The 17,767-nt window shown below is 50.3% G+C and overlaps 5 protein-coding genes across 5 annotated transcripts; 4 read left to right on the top strand and 1 right to left on the bottom strand.

Moving 5' to 3' along the window:
• Window positions 1-165: 165 nt before the first annotated feature.
• Window positions 166-2,541, top strand: LTR64_001196 (uncharacterized protein; the record flags this gene model as incomplete). Its single annotated transcript, XM_064895577.1, has 1 exon — window positions 166-2,541. One exon carries the CDS (start codon window positions 166-168, stop codon window positions 2,539-2,541), a length of 2,376 nt encoding a protein of 791 aa, XP_064758264.1.
• Window positions 2,542-3,216: 675 nt separating this feature from the next.
• AMS1 (Glycoside hydrolase, 38 vacuolar alpha mannosidase) lies at window positions 3,217-6,525 on the top strand (the record flags this gene model as incomplete). The annotated part of the gene is made up of 2 exons (XM_064895576.1): window positions 3,217-3,402; window positions 3,454-6,525. 2 exons carry the CDS (start codon window positions 3,217-3,219, stop codon window positions 6,523-6,525), a joined length of 3,258 nt encoding a protein of 1,085 aa, XP_064758263.1.
• Window positions 6,526-7,216: 691 nt separating this feature from the next.
• On the top strand, window positions 7,217-9,829 carry LTR64_001194 (uncharacterized protein; the record flags this gene model as incomplete). The annotated part of the gene is made up of 1 exon (XM_064895575.1): window positions 7,217-9,829. The coding sequence occupies one exon, from the start codon at window positions 7,217-7,219 to the stop codon at window positions 9,827-9,829; it is 2,613 nt and encodes an 870-aa protein (XP_064758262.1).
• A 183-nt stretch (window positions 9,830-10,012) lies between these two features.
• LTR64_001193 (uncharacterized protein) lies at window positions 10,013-10,381 on the top strand (the record flags this gene model as incomplete). The annotated part of the gene is made up of 1 exon (XM_064895574.1): window positions 10,013-10,381. One exon carries the CDS (start codon window positions 10,013-10,015, stop codon window positions 10,379-10,381), a length of 369 nt encoding a protein of 122 aa, XP_064758261.1.
• Window positions 10,382-10,560: 179 nt separating this feature from the next.
• Window positions 10,561-17,561, bottom strand: MEC1 (serine/threonine-protein kinase M1; the record flags this gene model as incomplete). The annotated part of the gene is made up of 3 exons (XM_064895573.1): window positions 10,561-16,596; window positions 16,649-16,941; window positions 16,988-17,561. 3 exons carry the CDS (start codon window positions 17,559-17,561, stop codon window positions 10,561-10,563), a joined length of 6,903 nt encoding a protein of 2,300 aa, XP_064758260.1.
• Between the last annotated feature and the right edge of the window lie 206 nt (window positions 17,562-17,767).

Below are 17,767 nucleotides of genomic sequence, written 5' to 3'. Positions count from 1 at the left end.
ACGACGCAACAAGTCTTACGCACCCATCAAACATGGCTAAGGTCTATCGAGGCTTTGTGCAGAAGGTATGGCTTTTGCTGCGAAATCGACATCGTCGCCAACCCGACCTCAATGTTGGCTGGGCGTTTCCGTGCTTGAGCAATTCGCAGCAAGCTGACCTTCAACATGTCTGCACCTCTCGTTCCACCAGCTCTACAAATCCACCGTAAAAAGGCGCCTGAACCTTCAGCTGCGCTACTCGCGCTACAAGAAAGAGGCCTTGAGCTCCCGACAACAAGAAGGATATCGATATCACCACAATCCAATGGTGCGCAGGATAATGACCTATGTATATCGCCTCTGTCGATCTCATCGACGCCTTCTCAACTTCAAAAGTCGCCCTCACCAGCTCCTCGGAGATACCGAAGTCGTAGAAGACCGTCGAGTGCAGGAAGTGCAGAGACAACAGTGACGAATATATTGAGGCTGTACACGGGTGAAGGCAGTACATCCAAGCAGAGTTTGCGGTCCGAGTATGAGGAGATGTCACCATACTCGGACGACTCAGACGAAGAGCGACCAGACATACCACGAGTGCATCAACCCAAAGCCTATAGAGACACTATCGCACCCCTCCTGGAACATCAATTTAGCGGAGACGGACCGACCGTACCGCCTGTACCTTCACCCATGTCCATCGCCTCGATGCCAATGTTATTGCATCCACATGCCAGCGCTTCGGTGCCTTCGTTACATTTGACACCAGAGGCTTCGCCGAACTTACAGCCAAGTATTGGCCACGAGTCGAATGCATCCCACAGCTCGATTCAAATTACCCCAGACATGTCACCACCTCTACAACCAATAGTACCGAGCTTCCAAGAGTACTCACAGAGTCTAGTGGAACGCAAGATAGCGCTCGAAGTGCCAGACGTTCGAGATGCGGACTCCTGGTACGATCAGCCACTTTCTCCTGTCTCGCCCGAAGAGGTGGAAGGTCGGTTTCGTGATTCTCAGATGTCAGCTGTATCGCCCGAGGGGAACGTCGACTACCATCGAGCTATAACATTCGAGAGTCTTGGCCCTCCAAAGCCGAAGCAGTCCCCTAATGTACATCCGGTTAGTGTTGTGAGCGACTACTTTGACTTCGGTATTTCCTCGGCAACAGCATCGGCAAACACAGAACATAGCATGATACCACCGGCACTAGATCTGACCAAGGGTAGACCTTTGAGTAAGGTGCCGGAAGGCTCAGCACCTGTCCATCAAGCCGAGCTACATATATCAGAATCAGCAGTAGATGGTGGACTGAAGTCTCAGCATGCAAGTCTGGATCTGGTCGCACACGATCCGATAGAAGGACCTATGCGAACGTACCTTACTCCTCCACCACCAAGAAGACTATCGGGCGGTTCTAACGCGTCAAGTAGGCCACCAGTTGACATTGAAGAGATCTATCGACCTAATTCTGCATTTTCAGACTCTTCTGAATCGTCTCCCATCCACGACACGTTCGGCGGACACTTGAAGCAGGCTTTCCGAGGAAAGTTCGGCAAGAAGAAGGACAAGGAGAAGGACAAGACAAGGGCTAGACCAGAGATCAAGACTCGACATACCACTAACGCGACTGGCAGCAAAACGAGAAGTAGTTTTGAGGATGACCCGGAAAGCTACAAGACATCCTACTGGAAATCGCGAGCATCTGGACCTTCGCAGTATACCACTCTGCCTGTTGATCCGATCCAGGCATCTGAGACTGATGTTGCGCAAAACGAGCCGTTGGAACAAGCTCAGAATGGCTCCGTACAATCCGGACCCGGTCCATTCGTCAGCGGTAGTCCACAACCGCCTGACATGAGGAATCAACACCTCGCCACATCTTCGCCTCCCTTGCAGAGACGGCAGCCGTCTCCTGCGATCCCCTTGACGGAGTACCAGAAATACGGGTCGGAGATTTGGTCGGAAAGTGCCAAGAAAAAGCGTGAGAAAGAGCAACAAGCAGCACGAAAAGCAGCTGAGAAGGCAGAAAAAGAATCCGCTAAAGCTGCAGCCAAGGCACAGAAGGTGGCGGCAAAGGCGGAGGCAGCACATACCTCGAAGACTTCGCAGCATCGATTGTCCCTGAATATGTTTCTGCACGGTGTCACGAACCTTGGAACGGCACCAGCTCCGACTCCGGCTCAGCCTTCGGTAGCAGCCGCGGATAGATTCCAAACGAACTTCTATGCACGACCTTCGTCCAAAGCAGGACCTGGTCACGCGCATAACACTTCAGATTCCACGCAAGATTCACAGCAGAGTATGGATATGAGACCGAGCTCAAGACCTGGGTCATCTGCCAGCTTCGCGAGCAGTAATGCGCGGAGGTCAGGTGGAGGCATGTCTAGCTACAATAATGACTTGTTCGAAGCAAGTGGCGGAGCCAAGAAACGCAGTGGGTTCGCCAGTCGGTTGATGATGAGCAGTGAAGAGAAAAGAAAGCAGAAGGTGAAGGAGAGCATCGTCGTAGTGGGTGGTGGCAAAATGGGAAAAGAAGGAGGAAAGGGGCTGGTAAAGATATAGAACTTCGATAGATATGATCCCTGAACGATTAATTCGGGCTGTTGGACCCACAAACCGTACTTCTTTTTGGCGAATATATGTTACTTGGTACTTGGAGAACGATGTCAAGTTAGGCATTCGAACTTCCCGATTCTGTCTTGCTGTAATTCCTGAAGTTGTGGTCTGTTAGCAAGTGCACAAAAGTTCTGTGTTGCGATGGTAACAAGGTCGTTTGTGTGTCAGAGCTCGAATAAAAGTTCACTACATGACCTCAAGTCGAGGTTAAGCAGTTATCGTTTAGGCTAAAATGGTTCATCATGTGAAAGGTAGAGTGATTGTGGCAAGGCAGTCACTTACTGGATTTGATGCCTCAATGTAATTCCCATAACTATGGAATGAAGTGACAAAAGTGAGGTGAAGAAACAGTTCGACGAAGCTCGAAGATGCACTGGAACACGTGCCCGTGGTAAGAGCACCCGGAACTAGAGCCAAGCTGACCCATGTTAGTGGCACCTGATACGTTCGATTTGATCATGGAACCCCGCAAATGCAGTTGGAGCAATCAAGTGATCACCACCGCGCCGTGTATTGCTACTGCAGGATAGTACCAAGTACCGGCATGTATATTTGAGTCTGTTCTCGAGCTACTCCTTGCTCTTTCTTCACAAGCAAGACAAGATCGACAGGATTGCAGCCATGGGTGGCAGAAGCACTCCCTTGAGCTCATCTTACCCCAAGCTGGTCGAACGACCAGTGGGCAAGCAGATCGAGAGCATCTACACCGGCAGACTACGCCAATTCACAGATCGAGGTCAATACTACCACCAGGGCTTGCTGGCCAAGCTCTATCACAATCAGACCAACGACTCAAAATATATCAAGGTCGAAATCTTCTTCCAGCTCATCCAAGGGCACAGCTAACTTATTTCTCAGCTGTCCGTCTACTCTCCTCCTGACCTCACCCGTCCGACCTTCAAAGAAGCTACTTCTCAAAAGTTCAAGCCTGCAAGGCTCGGCGACACATTTGGTCCGTCATGGAGCACTCACTGGTTCAAGGTCCAGCTCACCGTACCCAAGAATATGCTGAATGCAGAGCATCTGGAGTTTCACTGGGATGCCGGCAATGAAGGTCTTGTCTGGTCGGAAGACGGAAAGCCTCTTCAAGGGTTGACTGGTGGCGGTGAACGTGTCGAGTGGATATTGCCTCAAGACTGGCAGAATGGGAAAGAGCATACCTTCTATGTTGAGATGGCCTGTAACAAGATGTTTGGAAATGCACCAGGCGGTGACACTATACAGCCACCTGACCCGAATACATACTACACGCTGAGTCAGGCTGATATTATGGACGTCAATCTTGCCGTTCGAGGTCTCTACGTTGACTTCTGGGAGATCGGAGACGCAGCCAGGGAGTTTCCTGAGGATGGCTGGCAGAGACACAAAGCTCTGCAAGTATGCAATGCTATTATGGACGCCTTCATTGCTGGAGACGGCTCACAAGAGTCAATACTAAAAGGTCGAAAAATCGCACAAGAGTACATTGGAAAGCACGTCAGTTCGCCTACTGTCTACGACTCGAAGGAAGAATCGATTGTGTATGCTATCGGACACTGTCACATCGACACGTGCTGGCTGTGGCCGTGGGCAGAGACAAAAAGAAAAGTCGTGCGCTCTTGGTCGAGTCAGTGTGATCTCATGGATCGCTACCCTGAGCACCGTTTTGCTTGCAGTCAAGCTCAGCAGTACAAGTGGCTGAAGGAGTACTATCCCTTTGCATTCGACCGCGTCAAGGAAAAGGTCAAGCGTGGTCAATTTCAGCCCATCGGAGGCAGTTGGGTCGAACACGATACAAATATGCCGTCGGGCGAGTCACTTGTCCGTCAATTCTTGTATGGCCAGAGGTTTTTCGAGTCGCATTTCGGCGAGCGATGTCAGACCTTCTGGCTTCCGGATACATTTGGATACTCGAGTCAGCTGCCACAGATATGTCGCTTGGCAGGCATGTCGCGCTTCTTCACCCAAAAATTGAGCTGGAACAATATCAACAACTTCCCACATACCACTTTCAATTGGGTTGCTTTGGACGGCAGCCAGGTCATCTGTCATATGGCGCCCAGTGAGACCTATACGGCTGATGCTGACTTTGGAGACGTTGTAAGAAGTGTGTCCCAGCACAAATCACTGGACCAAGACAATACTTCGTTGCTTGTTTTCGGCAAGGGTGACGGTGGAGGCGGTCCAACCAGAGATATGCTGGAAAAATTGAGACGACTAAGAGGTATGGCTGACACGACTGCAGGTGGTGTGCTACCACGAGTACATATGGGCAACACTGTGGATGACTTCTTCAAAAGATTAGAGGACAAAGTCGCGTCAGGTACCGATTTGGTTACTTGGTATGGTGAGCTTTACTTTGAGCTCCATCGAGGTACGTACACAACACAAGCCAACAACAAACGGAACAACCGAAAGCAGGAGATTATGATGCACGACATTGAATATCTGGCTACATTGGCAAGCTTGTCCAGTAAAAAGTACCAATATCCGAAGAAGGAGATTGACGAGCTATGGGAGAACATCTTGCTCTGTCAATTCCACGATTGCTTACCAGGAAGTTCGATCGAAATGTGTTACGACGACTCGGATGAGCTTTATGCACATAACGATGTGGTTGGCACGAAGTTGAAAGACAATGCCTTGGCTGCATTAGGAATGTCAAAGTCCAGGACAGCATCGCGAGATTGTGAGACTGTGGCTATCAACACTTTACCTTGGGACCGCACAGAAATTGTCAAGACGCCTGGGGATGGATATACAGTCGTCCATGCAGAGACAGGAATCAACTCAACTGACAAGATTGAACTGCTGGCCTCAGAAAAGGCTACGGTGACGGAAAAGAAGGACGGTGTGTTCATTCTTGCCAACAGCAGGTTTGCTGTCGAAGTCGAGAACGGGGTCATCACATCTCTATTTGACAAGAAGGTCAAGCGAGAGGTCATTGCACATGGTGGCAAGGGCAACCAACTTGTTTTGTTCGATGACAAGCCGCTGTATTGGCAGGCGTGGGATGTCGAAGTATTCCACCTGAACTCGAGGAAAGAGCTCCCCTCTGGACGAACCGAGATCGTGGACACAGGACCATACCGAGTGAGCGTGGCGACCAAGACCAAGATCAGCGATCAGAGCTGGGTGAAGACGACGATCAGCCTTGACGCAGCGACAGGCGAGACGGACAGCCCCAGCTATGTCTCGGTCGAGGCGGATGTAGAATGGCATGAGACGATGAAGTTCTTGAAGGTCGAATTTCCGGTTGATGTGTTCAATACCGAGGCCACATATGAAACACAGTATGGACTTGTCAGGCGACCGACGCACTACAATACCAGCTGGGACATGGCCAAGTTTGAGGTCTGCTGTCACAAGTTTGCTGATCTATCCGAGGCCAACTATGGAGTATCAGTGCTCAACGACAGCAAGTATGGCTTTGCGACATGTGGCAACCTAATGAGGCTATCTCTACTGCGAGCACCAAAGGCTCCCGATGCACACGCTGACATGGGGCATCATACGATCAAATGGGCAATCATGCCACACGCTGGGGCTTTATCAGCAGAGACAGTGCATGCTGCCCACAACTTCAACAATCCTTTGAGTCTGGTCACGATCAACAACGAGCAAGAACCAGACGAGGATATCTTTACGTCTATTGTCGTGACTGGCTCTTCCTCGTTAGTACTGGACTGTGTGAAGCGAGGTGAAGATGATGAGGATGTCTCTCGAGGCGAGTTCGACAAGCGCAAGGGCAGAAGTGTCATCTTGCGCATCTACGAGTCGATGGGTGGGAAGAGCCGAGGCACCATCAGGACGACGTTGTCTGTCGACAAGGTGTTCAAAACCAACGTGCTTGAGGATGATCTGCAAGAATTGAAGCTCGCCTCGGGAGAGGTAGAGATTGAGCTGCGGCCTTTTGAGGTTGTGACATATCGATTGCAGCTTTCGTCGTGAGATGGTAGATCACAGTATAGCATAGGTATCGTTATGGTACCATTATCGATAGCGAAAGTATGCGATAAATGCAGACAGAACGAATTTGTTTATTATCTTGCACTCGAATCTTTGGGCCGTAGTGGGCATGAGATCATCTTAAGGTTATTGATCGTCTAGGCCTGAGTAGGTCTAACGCGATGCGAAGAACGAACCACTGAGGATCGGTAGCGAGGGTTTCATGCATGGATGGTGCCGTTGATTGTTTACAGCATACACAATTGCTCGAGAAACATATGACCAGTGTTGTTAAACATTGTAGCTCTTCATTTCCAACACTTTGTTAAGTCTTCGTAGTCACAACCCATACCTTATTCTAACTAAGCTAGGCAGGTGCAATCCTGTCGTATCTTACGAAGCAACTTCCGCGTGGTGCTCCAGTCCCGTTGGACAGATCGTCAGGGAGGAGTTTATTACACTGTTTCCCGATCCCGTTCCCACAGCAATATCGCACCTGTATTTCTGGTACAACTACACCTATCCACCAATTAGTTGCATGAGCCTTACATGACAGTTATATCTCCGCGACCGTATCCCCCAGCGCTTTGCGCTCAACAGTCTTCGGTAGCTGCATAATATACCGCGCGATTGTTAATGACGACTCGCAGCACCTAAGCCTGTATTGTACGATTCACAGTACGAGACAATCGCAATGGCGCCATTACGGGTTGGCGACACGGTCAATGTGCCAGGCGACATGTACGGCACAGTCAAGTTCGTCGGACCGGTAGATGGCAAGAAGGGGACATTCGCAGGCGTCGAACTGGCACAAGAGTTTGCTTCAAGAGGGAAGAACAACGGTGATGTCGATGGGAAACACTACTTTCGCACCGCAAATCCTCGTGGTGGCATCTTTCTTCCTGTCGACAAAGCTGAGGCTAGACTGTCGGGCAGCAGCACTACGAGCAACAACAATAAACCCGGTACCAGAGCGACAAGTGTGTCTGGTAGTCCCACCACTTCTGCCGTTTCTACTACTACTCGATCCACGCCGCGCCCGAGCATCATCAAGCCCAGTTTCAGTCAGAGTGTAGGTCCGAGCCTGCAACAGCGCACCATGAGCCCGACCGCATTGAAGCCGTCACTGAGGAGGGACAGTCTAGCTAGGCCAACAAGTCCTGCGAGACAGCAGCGACCAACCAGTCCATTAAGAAAAGCTCAACAGCCATCTCAATCCCAGACTCCTGCTGCCGGACGATTGACCACACCTAAGACAAGACCTAGCATAGGACTGGCACGTAGTACGATGGGCGTCCCAGCTACCACTGCACCAAAGACCGGTCTACGAGCACCCAGTCATACTAATGGTGGGCCTAACAAGTTCAGCCAGAGTTTGAGACAGAGTACCAGCCAAACGCCTAGTAGATTACGAGCTGCCCCTTCCGTACAGTCTTCTACTACACCACTTGGTCCTGACGACCGGTTCGACGAAGACGATACCATCCTGGAACAAAACGAACCCGAAACCACTCCCACCCCTTCTGCTAGAAACATCGATCGTGAAGTGGCTGCCAGTACCGAAAGATTAACACAAGAAACACAAAGGTTGAGAGACGAATTGTCGCAAAGAGATAAGCAGCTTGCAGACCAGGCTAAGAGCATCGCCGATATGGAGCGCAGTCTGTCCGAGTTGCAGAGTCTGATCGACGATCAACAGAACATTCCACAAGACGAGTCGGATCTGCCTAGCGACGTCCACACCTTGCGTGCCCAGCTGCGCGAGAACAACGAGAAAGTAAAACAGCTCTCGGCTGAGTTTGACAACAATCGAGCAGATTTCAGGAGCACCATTGACACCCTCGAGATGGCCAGCACAGAGACGGAAAGAGTCTACGAGCAGAGGGTCGAAGATTTATTACAGCAAGTTCAGCATCTACAAGAACGCAATGAGGATGTCGAGAGTGTCGCGCAGCAGTTCAAACAGCTCGAGGAGCTTGTGCAGGAGCTTGAAGAGGGATTGGAGGAGTCGAGAAGAGCCGAGGCCGAAGCAAGATCTGAAGTCGAGTTCTTGAGGGGTGAGGTGGAACGTAGCAAGAGCGAGCTGAGACGAGAAAAGGAGCGTGCGGCCACTCATGCTGCGCTGGAAGGCGGAGATAATGGCGGTCCTACCATTGAAGAGCTTGAAGAGATCCAAACCACTCTTCAGCAGAAAGAGGATGAGATTCGAGGACTCAAGACTATCATCCAAAGTTTGCAGGGCACGGCGCCACCACACCGCGACTCATATGGACCTGCCACACCAAAAGCTAATGGTGTCAGTCATGCAAAACAGAAACCAGCTGGCAACAATTCCATTTCTGATGATTCGAATTCAGGTGATGTTCTTCAGCGTCAGATAAATGATCTGGAGTCTCTGCTGCAACAGAAATCACACCATGAAGTCGCTTTACAGGAAGAAGTTCGCCAACTGCGCAATTCAGTCAACCTCAGCGGCAGCAAAGGCTATTTCCCAGGAGGTGCTGCAGCAGCCTTAGGCCTCAGTCTTGGTCATCGTAGATCAGATAGCCAGAACGAAAAGCACAATAGTAGTGGTAGTCAACGAACTATCGTTGGTCAACAAACTCCCGGCCACCAACGAAAGGACTCGACAATACCAGACCTTTCTCGAGATCACGATGCTGATAACCTTGGTGGTCGAAATTCTCCATTAAAGGACGCCTTTGGCATCGATACAGAAGGCTCGGAAGAAGCAAATGAAGAGCGACGAAGGAGAAGTGCAGGAGCATACAAAAAGCCGCAGGAAGCACCATCAGTCTCTGAGACCTCAACCGCGGCATTGTGGTGCGAGATATGCGAAGAACCTGGGCACGACATCCTCAATTGTGCAAACATGATGGGCTCATCCACACATCGAGAGCCAAGCCCTCAACCCGAGTTTCGCACTGGCAAAGACGCAGTCAGGGAAGGCTTGAGACGCTCGAATAACAACTACCTCTCCGAAAAACCTGCTCCATTAAGAAGAAGCAGTACACATGACCCTCCACACCCACCACCGAATGCCCCCTTACCAGCTCCGCCCACCTCCTATGCCAACGGCAACGGCACTGGCAGCAACCGCTCCTCCGCCACCCCAGCTGGATCCGCACAGACCACCTCATCCACTACCGCCACCCCCACAAAATATGCCCTAATCGAAGGCACCGGCGACCAAGCAGGCATGATAGCCGGTAAAACCAGCGGTATCATTGATCCTAACAGATGGTGCGCCCTCTGCGAGAAAGACGGCCACGAAAGTGTCGACTGTCCCATCGAAGACGCGTTCTAGAAGAGCGAAAAGCGATTTTAGGAGAACCAACGCCAAATCAGCATCGAGCGCCTACGAGAACACGCCACTAGTCCAAACATCTCAACCCTTCTTGGCCGATCATGCACCGACGCCATCCTTAGCCGCGAAAGACTCCGCCACCACCCCATAGAAGTCATCGCCGCGAACAAGCGCAAAAAGAGCATGGAAGCCGTCATCCTCAGCAGCGGCGGTGTGGAAAATACCGACCACCAGCGCCGAAGTCACAGTTTCAGCGCCCCTGTACCTCTGAACCTACAGCAGAAAACTGAGAGAACGCTGAGAAACATCAGTATCAGCGTTCTCAGTGCACCACCTGCTGTACAATCGGAACAACAGCAAACCCCTCAAAGCCCGAGAAACGTCAGTATTAGTGTCCTTAGCACGCCTGGCAGTGAGACTGCGGAGAAGGAGAAGAAGGGCTGGATGATGGGGACTCCGAGAAAGTTGTTGGAGAGGGTTAAGTCGAGGAAGAGCTGGAGTCCTGCTGGGAGGAATTCGCCTGGGAGGGGTGCGGGTTTGGAGAGGGAGTAGATACGCAGTTTAATGATGTGGGGAGGTATATATCGTTTCTCGTTATCCAAAAGGCGTTTTAGTTGTAAGTAAGCAGGCAAGCAAGCGAATCCCGTTTAAACTTTAATGTCGCTATCACGAACTAAATTCCGGATCCATAACGATACATTGTCCACTAGCAACCGACGACGTTCATTTCCTTACAAAAAAGCACACCACCCAATATACATCCTCGCCAGATTTTCCCGATCAGCCGCCTGCTTGATCGTCGCCTCTACATATCCACCCACACTCAGCGGCACAGACTCTCCCACCAGCATTCCCCGAAGCTTCCCCTTTACGCCCTCGAGCATTTTCTCAGCAGTATCCGGGACCAAGCCGTCAGGATCTCGGCCCTTTCGTCTCTTGCCCGCAGTCTGAAAATCGGTGGTAGGATCGTGTAGGAATGTCTCGAGGATGGTCATTAGGCCATCTTCGTTGTTCCGCAGGAGTTGCATCGTGACTTCGCAGGAGCGGCGGAAGGGACCTTCGACGCCAAAGGTGCCGAATGCGTCGATCATGTTGTGGGTGAGGCGGAAGGGAACGCATTCGGGTTTGTCGAATGTGAGGCCTTTATCGAAGAGGCAATTGAAGTCGACGTGCATGACGCCGCCGTTGTCTTCTTCGAAAAGGATGTTTTCACCGTGACGGTCGCCGAGACCGAGTATATGTCCAACTATGGACATGACGGCTGCGGAACGTGTGTAGCGTATTCGTGCGTTGAGCCATGTACTTGGGTCGGGGAATGTTTCGACAAACCAGTAGCGAAGGACGGGCATGAAAAAGGGCAAGACTCGATCGGTGAAATCCTTTGCTTTGTCTGTTGAGGTGGCGCAAATATCGTCGAGGGTGGTTCTCAACTTCCCATAATCAATGGCGACGTTGCGTTCGCGATAGAGCTTCAAGAGCACATCTCTCATTGTTTTGAGGCTGTTAACCCACTCAATGACACCACATTCCTCGTTGAGAGGGATTACTGCATAAGTTCTGATGTACAGTCTTCGTTTTGCCGCGTCAATGTCGCGCTTTAGGAACCGATTAATCATGGTGTCAAATTCCATCAATCGTTGATCCTTGCGTAGGTCATCTTTCGGTTTCGCAAGAATAGCATATGAATGTCCATCAGATCCTCTAACAATCATCTTTCGTGGTTTCTGGAGTGATGATAGGACCAGCGCGTCGTCCACAAATGACGAGATTGTCACTGGCTCGTTCGGGAAGGCACGGAATGCTTTCATATTTGCAGGATCCATGGTCGTGGGGATGTTAGGAATGAGACACGATTCTGCTGGTACCACTAACTTCGATGGTGCGACTTTATGGTTAAAACCAAGATCTCTAGCAAGGCTGATCTTGCTGACTTTGCCCTCAATCTGGTAATCAGCCACTCTGAGGAGCTCGTCTGTAAAGCGTTGGGCATTTGAGATCATCGCACGTAGTTCGGTACTTGATGCGTTCTTCGTAACCTTTTTCTGTATGTCAACCACCTTGTTGATGACTTGAAGTCCTCTTTGAGCTCTTGTTTTATCGATTGACTTTGTCACTGCCATCAATGTCCACAAGGCTTGTTGTGGAAAACTGTAGACAACCTTTGCAATCATGTTCTGCAAAATTTCGTGAATCGCCTGATTCTGATACGTTATTCGAGCAACAAGCTGAGGCAAAATGGTATACAACGCCACGGGTTGAAATCGTTCAACGTACTTTTTCACGTATGCGTTCACCTCGGTGATGATTCGCTTGCGTTGCGCAGCGAGGTGTTCGTGAAATTTGACGTTTCCCCTTCTGGCATCGTGCTCGAGCTCAGGTCGTGAAACCAGTTCCAGCCACAACGTAAGCATTTTTGGTAGAGTCTGGAAGAGGTATTTGTTGCCACAAGCTAACGCACGTAGAAAGTTGTCAATGACAACCCTTGCTGCCTCACCTGTTAGAAACTGCTGGCTCTCCTTACCAGGCGGTTTTTGTCGCTCTGATTCCAGGATCTTGTTGTAATGTCGCCCTAGATGGTACCAGCCGCGCTCCCACGTTCTGTTCTGTTCCGTTGACTTTCTGAAGGTCTTGATAATGACGTCTGATTGGGTCTGACCAGCTTGATCAAGCCACTTTCCTAGGAGAACATGCGCTTTAGCTGTCATGTCGTTTTGCTCTTGCGTTTCAGAACGAGAGAGTGTTGGGTCTCTGTTAGCCAGGTAAGTACTCGCATTGAAAGCCCCTGATTCAATCGCCTTCTCCAGAGTTTTGATTGCTTTACGAGGGCGGCCCTCTAGCCACATCAATTTCGACTGCTCAATGATCACGGACTGGCTGCCTAGCGACGACGCTCGCATAGCGGCATCAAATGCCTGATTAGGCAAACGAGCCTTTCGAGCGAGCTTAGCAGTAGTGAGCCATGAAGATGCCATGTCGTTGTTGTCGAAAACATCTTTCCTCAAATGCATGATGGCTCTATGGACGTTCAAAACGTAGTGTTTCGCATTCAGATCGGTTCCAAGTATATCCAGACGTCTATCCAGGGCTTCGATAACTTTTGTCTTTGTCTCGGGGGTAGCGCATGTCATGAGACGGAGATCCTCCACGACATGAGCCCTAAGTATCATGTCGCTGCTAGCAGCAATTGTTGACGTTGTGTTCAAGGAAAGACCCTTCGTAGAATTGAACCACAACGCGCCATCTACTGTTCGGTCACTTGATGAGCTTAACGCAGCTAGCTTGGACCCAAGGTGAAGATTGAAATCGTCGTTCTTGCCAAGGTCAACTAAATGTCTTAGTGTGTCGAACTGAGCCGTTGCCCAAGCAGCTTCAGCGGCGAAAGGTAGCAGTCTTGACTCGATTGAGGCGTCCTTCTCTCTAATACCATTGAAATGATGCAATAACACATCGTACTGACCGGACTCTTTCAAAGCATGGAGCAGGTTGACCCGGACATCACCGTCGTTAGGAGACTCTGTCATCTGCATCTCATACCAATTCTGTGCAGCCTGCCAACGTCCAGCTTTTCTGTGCTCCAGGATTTGCGACTCGACATTGAGGACACGCATGCACGATGATATACCGTCGATACCATCAGGCTCGTCGATCTGTGCGTAGATGTCTTGTAGTCTGCGATAGTCGTCGTCAGATGGATCCTTCGTGGCATGAATGTGTTCTTCCCAGTGAAGTAATGCTCGTGCATATGACCTGCACTCGATAGATCGTTGTGTAATCATGTCTGGCGGAATAGACCTTAGCAATGAATCTACTGCTTCAATGTGAGGCACTGCTGTATCTAGCAGAATATCTCGCAGCCCACGCTCAGCTCGGCTCTGAGCTCCTGCAAACCATTTCCTCTTGCTCTGCAACCATGTCGACATGTAGTCCAGTATATCGAATACACTTTGACTACATTGACGCACAGTCTCCTGGTTCGTGCTGTCCATATCATGATAGGGCTGCCCAAGGATGCACAAAATCTCTCCTTGAAAATCCTTGATCTCCTTTGCTGTGCCGTTGAGTAGTAAGTTCAGAGCTGCATAGGGCAACAAGAAAGAAGCGATAGCTACCCCACGGCTGAAATGCACTATCTTCCAGCAGACGTCGAAGACGAAGTTCACATTTTGAGCAGGACCTTTCGTGAGCAGATCCAGGGTCAGAGCAGTCAACCAGGTTTCGAAAGGCAAATTCGGCTTGAAGATCGGATATTCGGGTGGCTCTGTGACACGCTTTCCAGGAGCTAAGAATTTAGAAGTGAGAAATGGTGTTAGGATTAGGCGTGTCTCTTCAGCAAGGTTCAGCCATTGGCGGTCTCTGCCACTAGCCCCTTGGACACGAGTCCTGGCTGCTATTTCCGGTGTTATCTCGCAAAGAAGTAACAGTTCCTGCAGAGCCCAGCCTAGGAAATTTTTAGATCGCAGACTGGAAGCTGAAAGGTACTCTTTGACAACTACCCGTTCCATGAAGAACATGAGGAAATCCGTAGTTTCTGCAGCTATTGCAAAGTTCGTCACAACAGTCAGTGTCAGTTTCTCACGTGCTAGCTCGACGCGACTCGTGTCAACTCGACCCATGGCTCCGAGGCACTGCGAAGCGTACAGAACGACCTCTCTATCATGTTCGAATCTCACTTGACAATCCAGTATGGCACGTATCAACTCCGCAAAGACAGGGTCAGGCTGCTCGCGCATCAACGATCTCTGAACAAAATCACTTTTAGCTCGAAGCACTTCTACAAGCTCGGCCATAGCGCACTCGGCAACAACCATAGTCTCGTGCTTGAGTCGTGGGATGAAACTCTGTAGCTGGCTCATCTCGTCCTTTGGTTGTCTCATTCCTTGGAGCTCTTTCTCGGCTGTAGCGAGAGCTGGTATAGATTTCAGGGAGGGCAGGAGGTCGATCCATTCCTGGACATATGCTCGCTGTTTTGTGATAAGGTGTATGATCACGGATTGTCCCACACGTCTGGTATTACTTTTAAGGTCCGGCCAATGTTTGATTGTGATTGAAAAGGTTTGATCGAGTAGATCACCTATTTCCTCCTTCTCGAGCCCAAGAGCCATGTGACTCCAAGCCAAATATGCCGCGTCACGCAAGGCGTCATCGTTCATGGCTGAGCGTAGACAAGCACAGATGGAAGGTATCACAAAGCTAACACGTCCTTTTGCGAGTGTTGCAACCTCACACAAAGCCATCAAGCACCTTCGTCGTTCTACGTTCTTTTCTCGGGTAACAGAATCGGCAAAGACAGAGGTGAAGATGGTGACGATCTCCCAAGCATTGGTTTCCAGAAAGGATGGTATCCAGTCGCTGCGGCGGCCGGCGTTTGCACCTGGGGATTTCCGGTATGCCAGCTGAGCAAGCAATTGCAATCCTGGAAGGGCCTTGATACTCTTACCATGCCCTTCATCGCCTGCCAATTTGAGCAGCTCGCATGCGATCTTACTGTGGTTGATACCAAGCCAGGTGGCGAGCTTCTGCTCACCGAAGTCCTCGGAGACTTTCTCAAGCATTTCCAGTATTTTGTCTTGTGGCTCGGCGTAGCCTTGCGCGAGAAGCGCCGCGAGGACTTTTGGCAAGATGTTTGGCTGGACGCACAGCTCAAAGGCATTCATAGGTGAATTGTTGGAAGAAGCTATCTTCTGAAGGGCATCAACCTGTCCGGTTACAACTAGATATGGAACAGCGTCCTCCTCCATGATTGGTAACAGGCCTGTAATGTTCATACCTAGTAACTCGCACACTTGCTGTGCAACAGCAGGTCGTGACGTGATGTGTTTGACAATAACCACACTGATTGTTCTCCAGAAAGGCCGAAGCAGTCCCTGCATGCTGGTTTGGAGTGCTTGGGCTAGCTGTACAAACTCTGCAGCAATTAAGCCTGCGATGTAGGCGTTTGGATGGCCCAGATACTCAATAAGGCGGAGTAATACGATGTTAAGCTCTTCATCGCCTACAAAGGTCGCAAGTCTGAACAAAGCCAGTACAACACCTTCTTGAGCAACCAGACGACCGCTTTGCCACAGAGTTTGTAGATACTCTAGCATGGCAACACGATTGCTTCGCGTTATGGCCTCCGCGTCGTTCGGAAGCTCGCGAAGGAAGACCTGCAGTAAGTTTACTGCTTTGATCCTTGCGTCACGACTTGAACTGCGAAGCATGTTTAAGCCGAACCTGCCTGCAACTGATCGTGTAAGGTCGAGACGCGGAGAGCTTGCAAGATGATTAAGCACTCTTCGATAAGCTTCCAAAGCTGCCAGACGCGTGGTGTTCCCACGCTCGAGATGTGGTTGTAATGCTTCTAGCGTATCAATTATCTTCTCAACCTCGGTTGAGTGTGCACCATGATGTGGCTGTGGAAGCCTGGTGTCGCAGAAATGACAAGTCGTCGACCTCGAGTCCCGTGCCAATTGACAGGCACTGGTGCCCAATAACTGCACAGCTTCAGCTTGCTTGAGTTCAGACAGCCGTCTGAAGTTTGAGGAGCAATTTGCCGCGACACTGTCGAAATCAGCAACGCTATGGCCGGTAAGCTGTCTTGTGACGACGAATGCAATCGAGGCGACTAGATCTGTGTCGGATTCGGCGTTATCCTGTTGATCTGTACTAAGGCGAGGGCGCTTACGCAAGCGAGGGCTATCTAGAAAATCGTGTTCGGCTTCAACTTTGTCGTCTGTCAGACCGAGGTGAGAGGACAACGCAAGGCCCGCCAATCTTGACTTCAAGCCCTACCAATGTCAGCGTATGAGTTCGACACAATAAGGTACAGCAAAAATCAACCTCAATATCGTGATCACTGTTCTCACTTGGGCGTGGACTCTGTATAGCCACTTCAAACTGCCTGAGATGCTTCTTTAGCTGCAGTGTGACTATTCGGGGAAGCTGCTGGTGAAGCAAAGCCTGGACAATGAAGATGCCAGCGGAAACAAAGTCCTGTTGACGCAGAACATTCAGCCGAGTAAAGAACAATCTACACGGGAGCGAGGCATGCGCAAGAGTATCATCTTTCGGTAGGGAGGTCTCCGAGGAAGACTTTGGTGTCAGAACGGCTAGCGAGGCCCTCTTTGCAAGTACTATTGTAGGTCAGATGACATCGGAATGCAAGTGAAGACAACTAACCAGCTATAATCTCTCTATAGCAATCAACGATGGTGCCACAAGAGCCGCAAGCGCAATTCTTATCAGCGTTTAAGCATGCCTGTAGTATATCGGCACACTTCTTCGACAGGTCCACCTTCTGCGATTGCAGTACTAGCTTGACTGCCGCGGCGAGGAGTACGATGTGAATAGGTCGTGCATTTTCAGTCTCGTGCGTGTTTGAACCAGCATGTTGGAAGACAATCTCGGGTGTACGTTGAAGAGTCAAATTGAGCACATCTAGGCAGTCTTTCAGCTGGTTTGCGTTCCTACCTTGATCGATGCGTCTTCGAAATGGATCATCTGTCTGAGGTTCAATTAGTGGCTGGACACCGATCGAGAGCACGACATTGAGCAGCTTGCGATTGACCTCAGCATCAGTGCCTATGTTAGATTCGCCTTTCTCATTCGTGCTCAGTGACTCTTGGAGAAGCTCAGCAAAGTCGTGTGCATTTAGCCTTGGAGGACCGCGACTGTTTACGACATGGGTTGCGAGCATTGAAGACGGGGGAGGTTGGAAGTCTCGAGCGTTCGACGCTCCATTTGCCAGAGCCATGGTGTTACCATGATGATTCTGACTATCATGGGATACAAATGAAGGAAGAGAAATGTAAAGCCTCGTTCAGATCTTCGCGCGAGAAAACGCGTCTTCTTGGCAGCTACGTTCTAGCGCGTCAACGCCAAATTGAGAAGGTACGGCTTAATTACCATGATGTGGACAACAACTTCAGAATTCTACGGTGTGTTTGTGTGCTGCGAGCT

This window comes from Lithohypha guttulata, assembly GCF_036872675.1.
Source record: "Lithohypha guttulata strain CCFEE 5908 chromosome Unknown scaffold_1, whole genome shotgun sequence".
Lineage (NCBI taxonomy): Eukaryota > Fungi > Ascomycota > Eurotiomycetes > Chaetothyriales > Trichomeriaceae > Lithohypha > Lithohypha guttulata.
The sequence above is the reverse complement of the archived record's forward strand: the minus strand, read 5'-3'. Positions and strand labels throughout refer to the sequence as shown.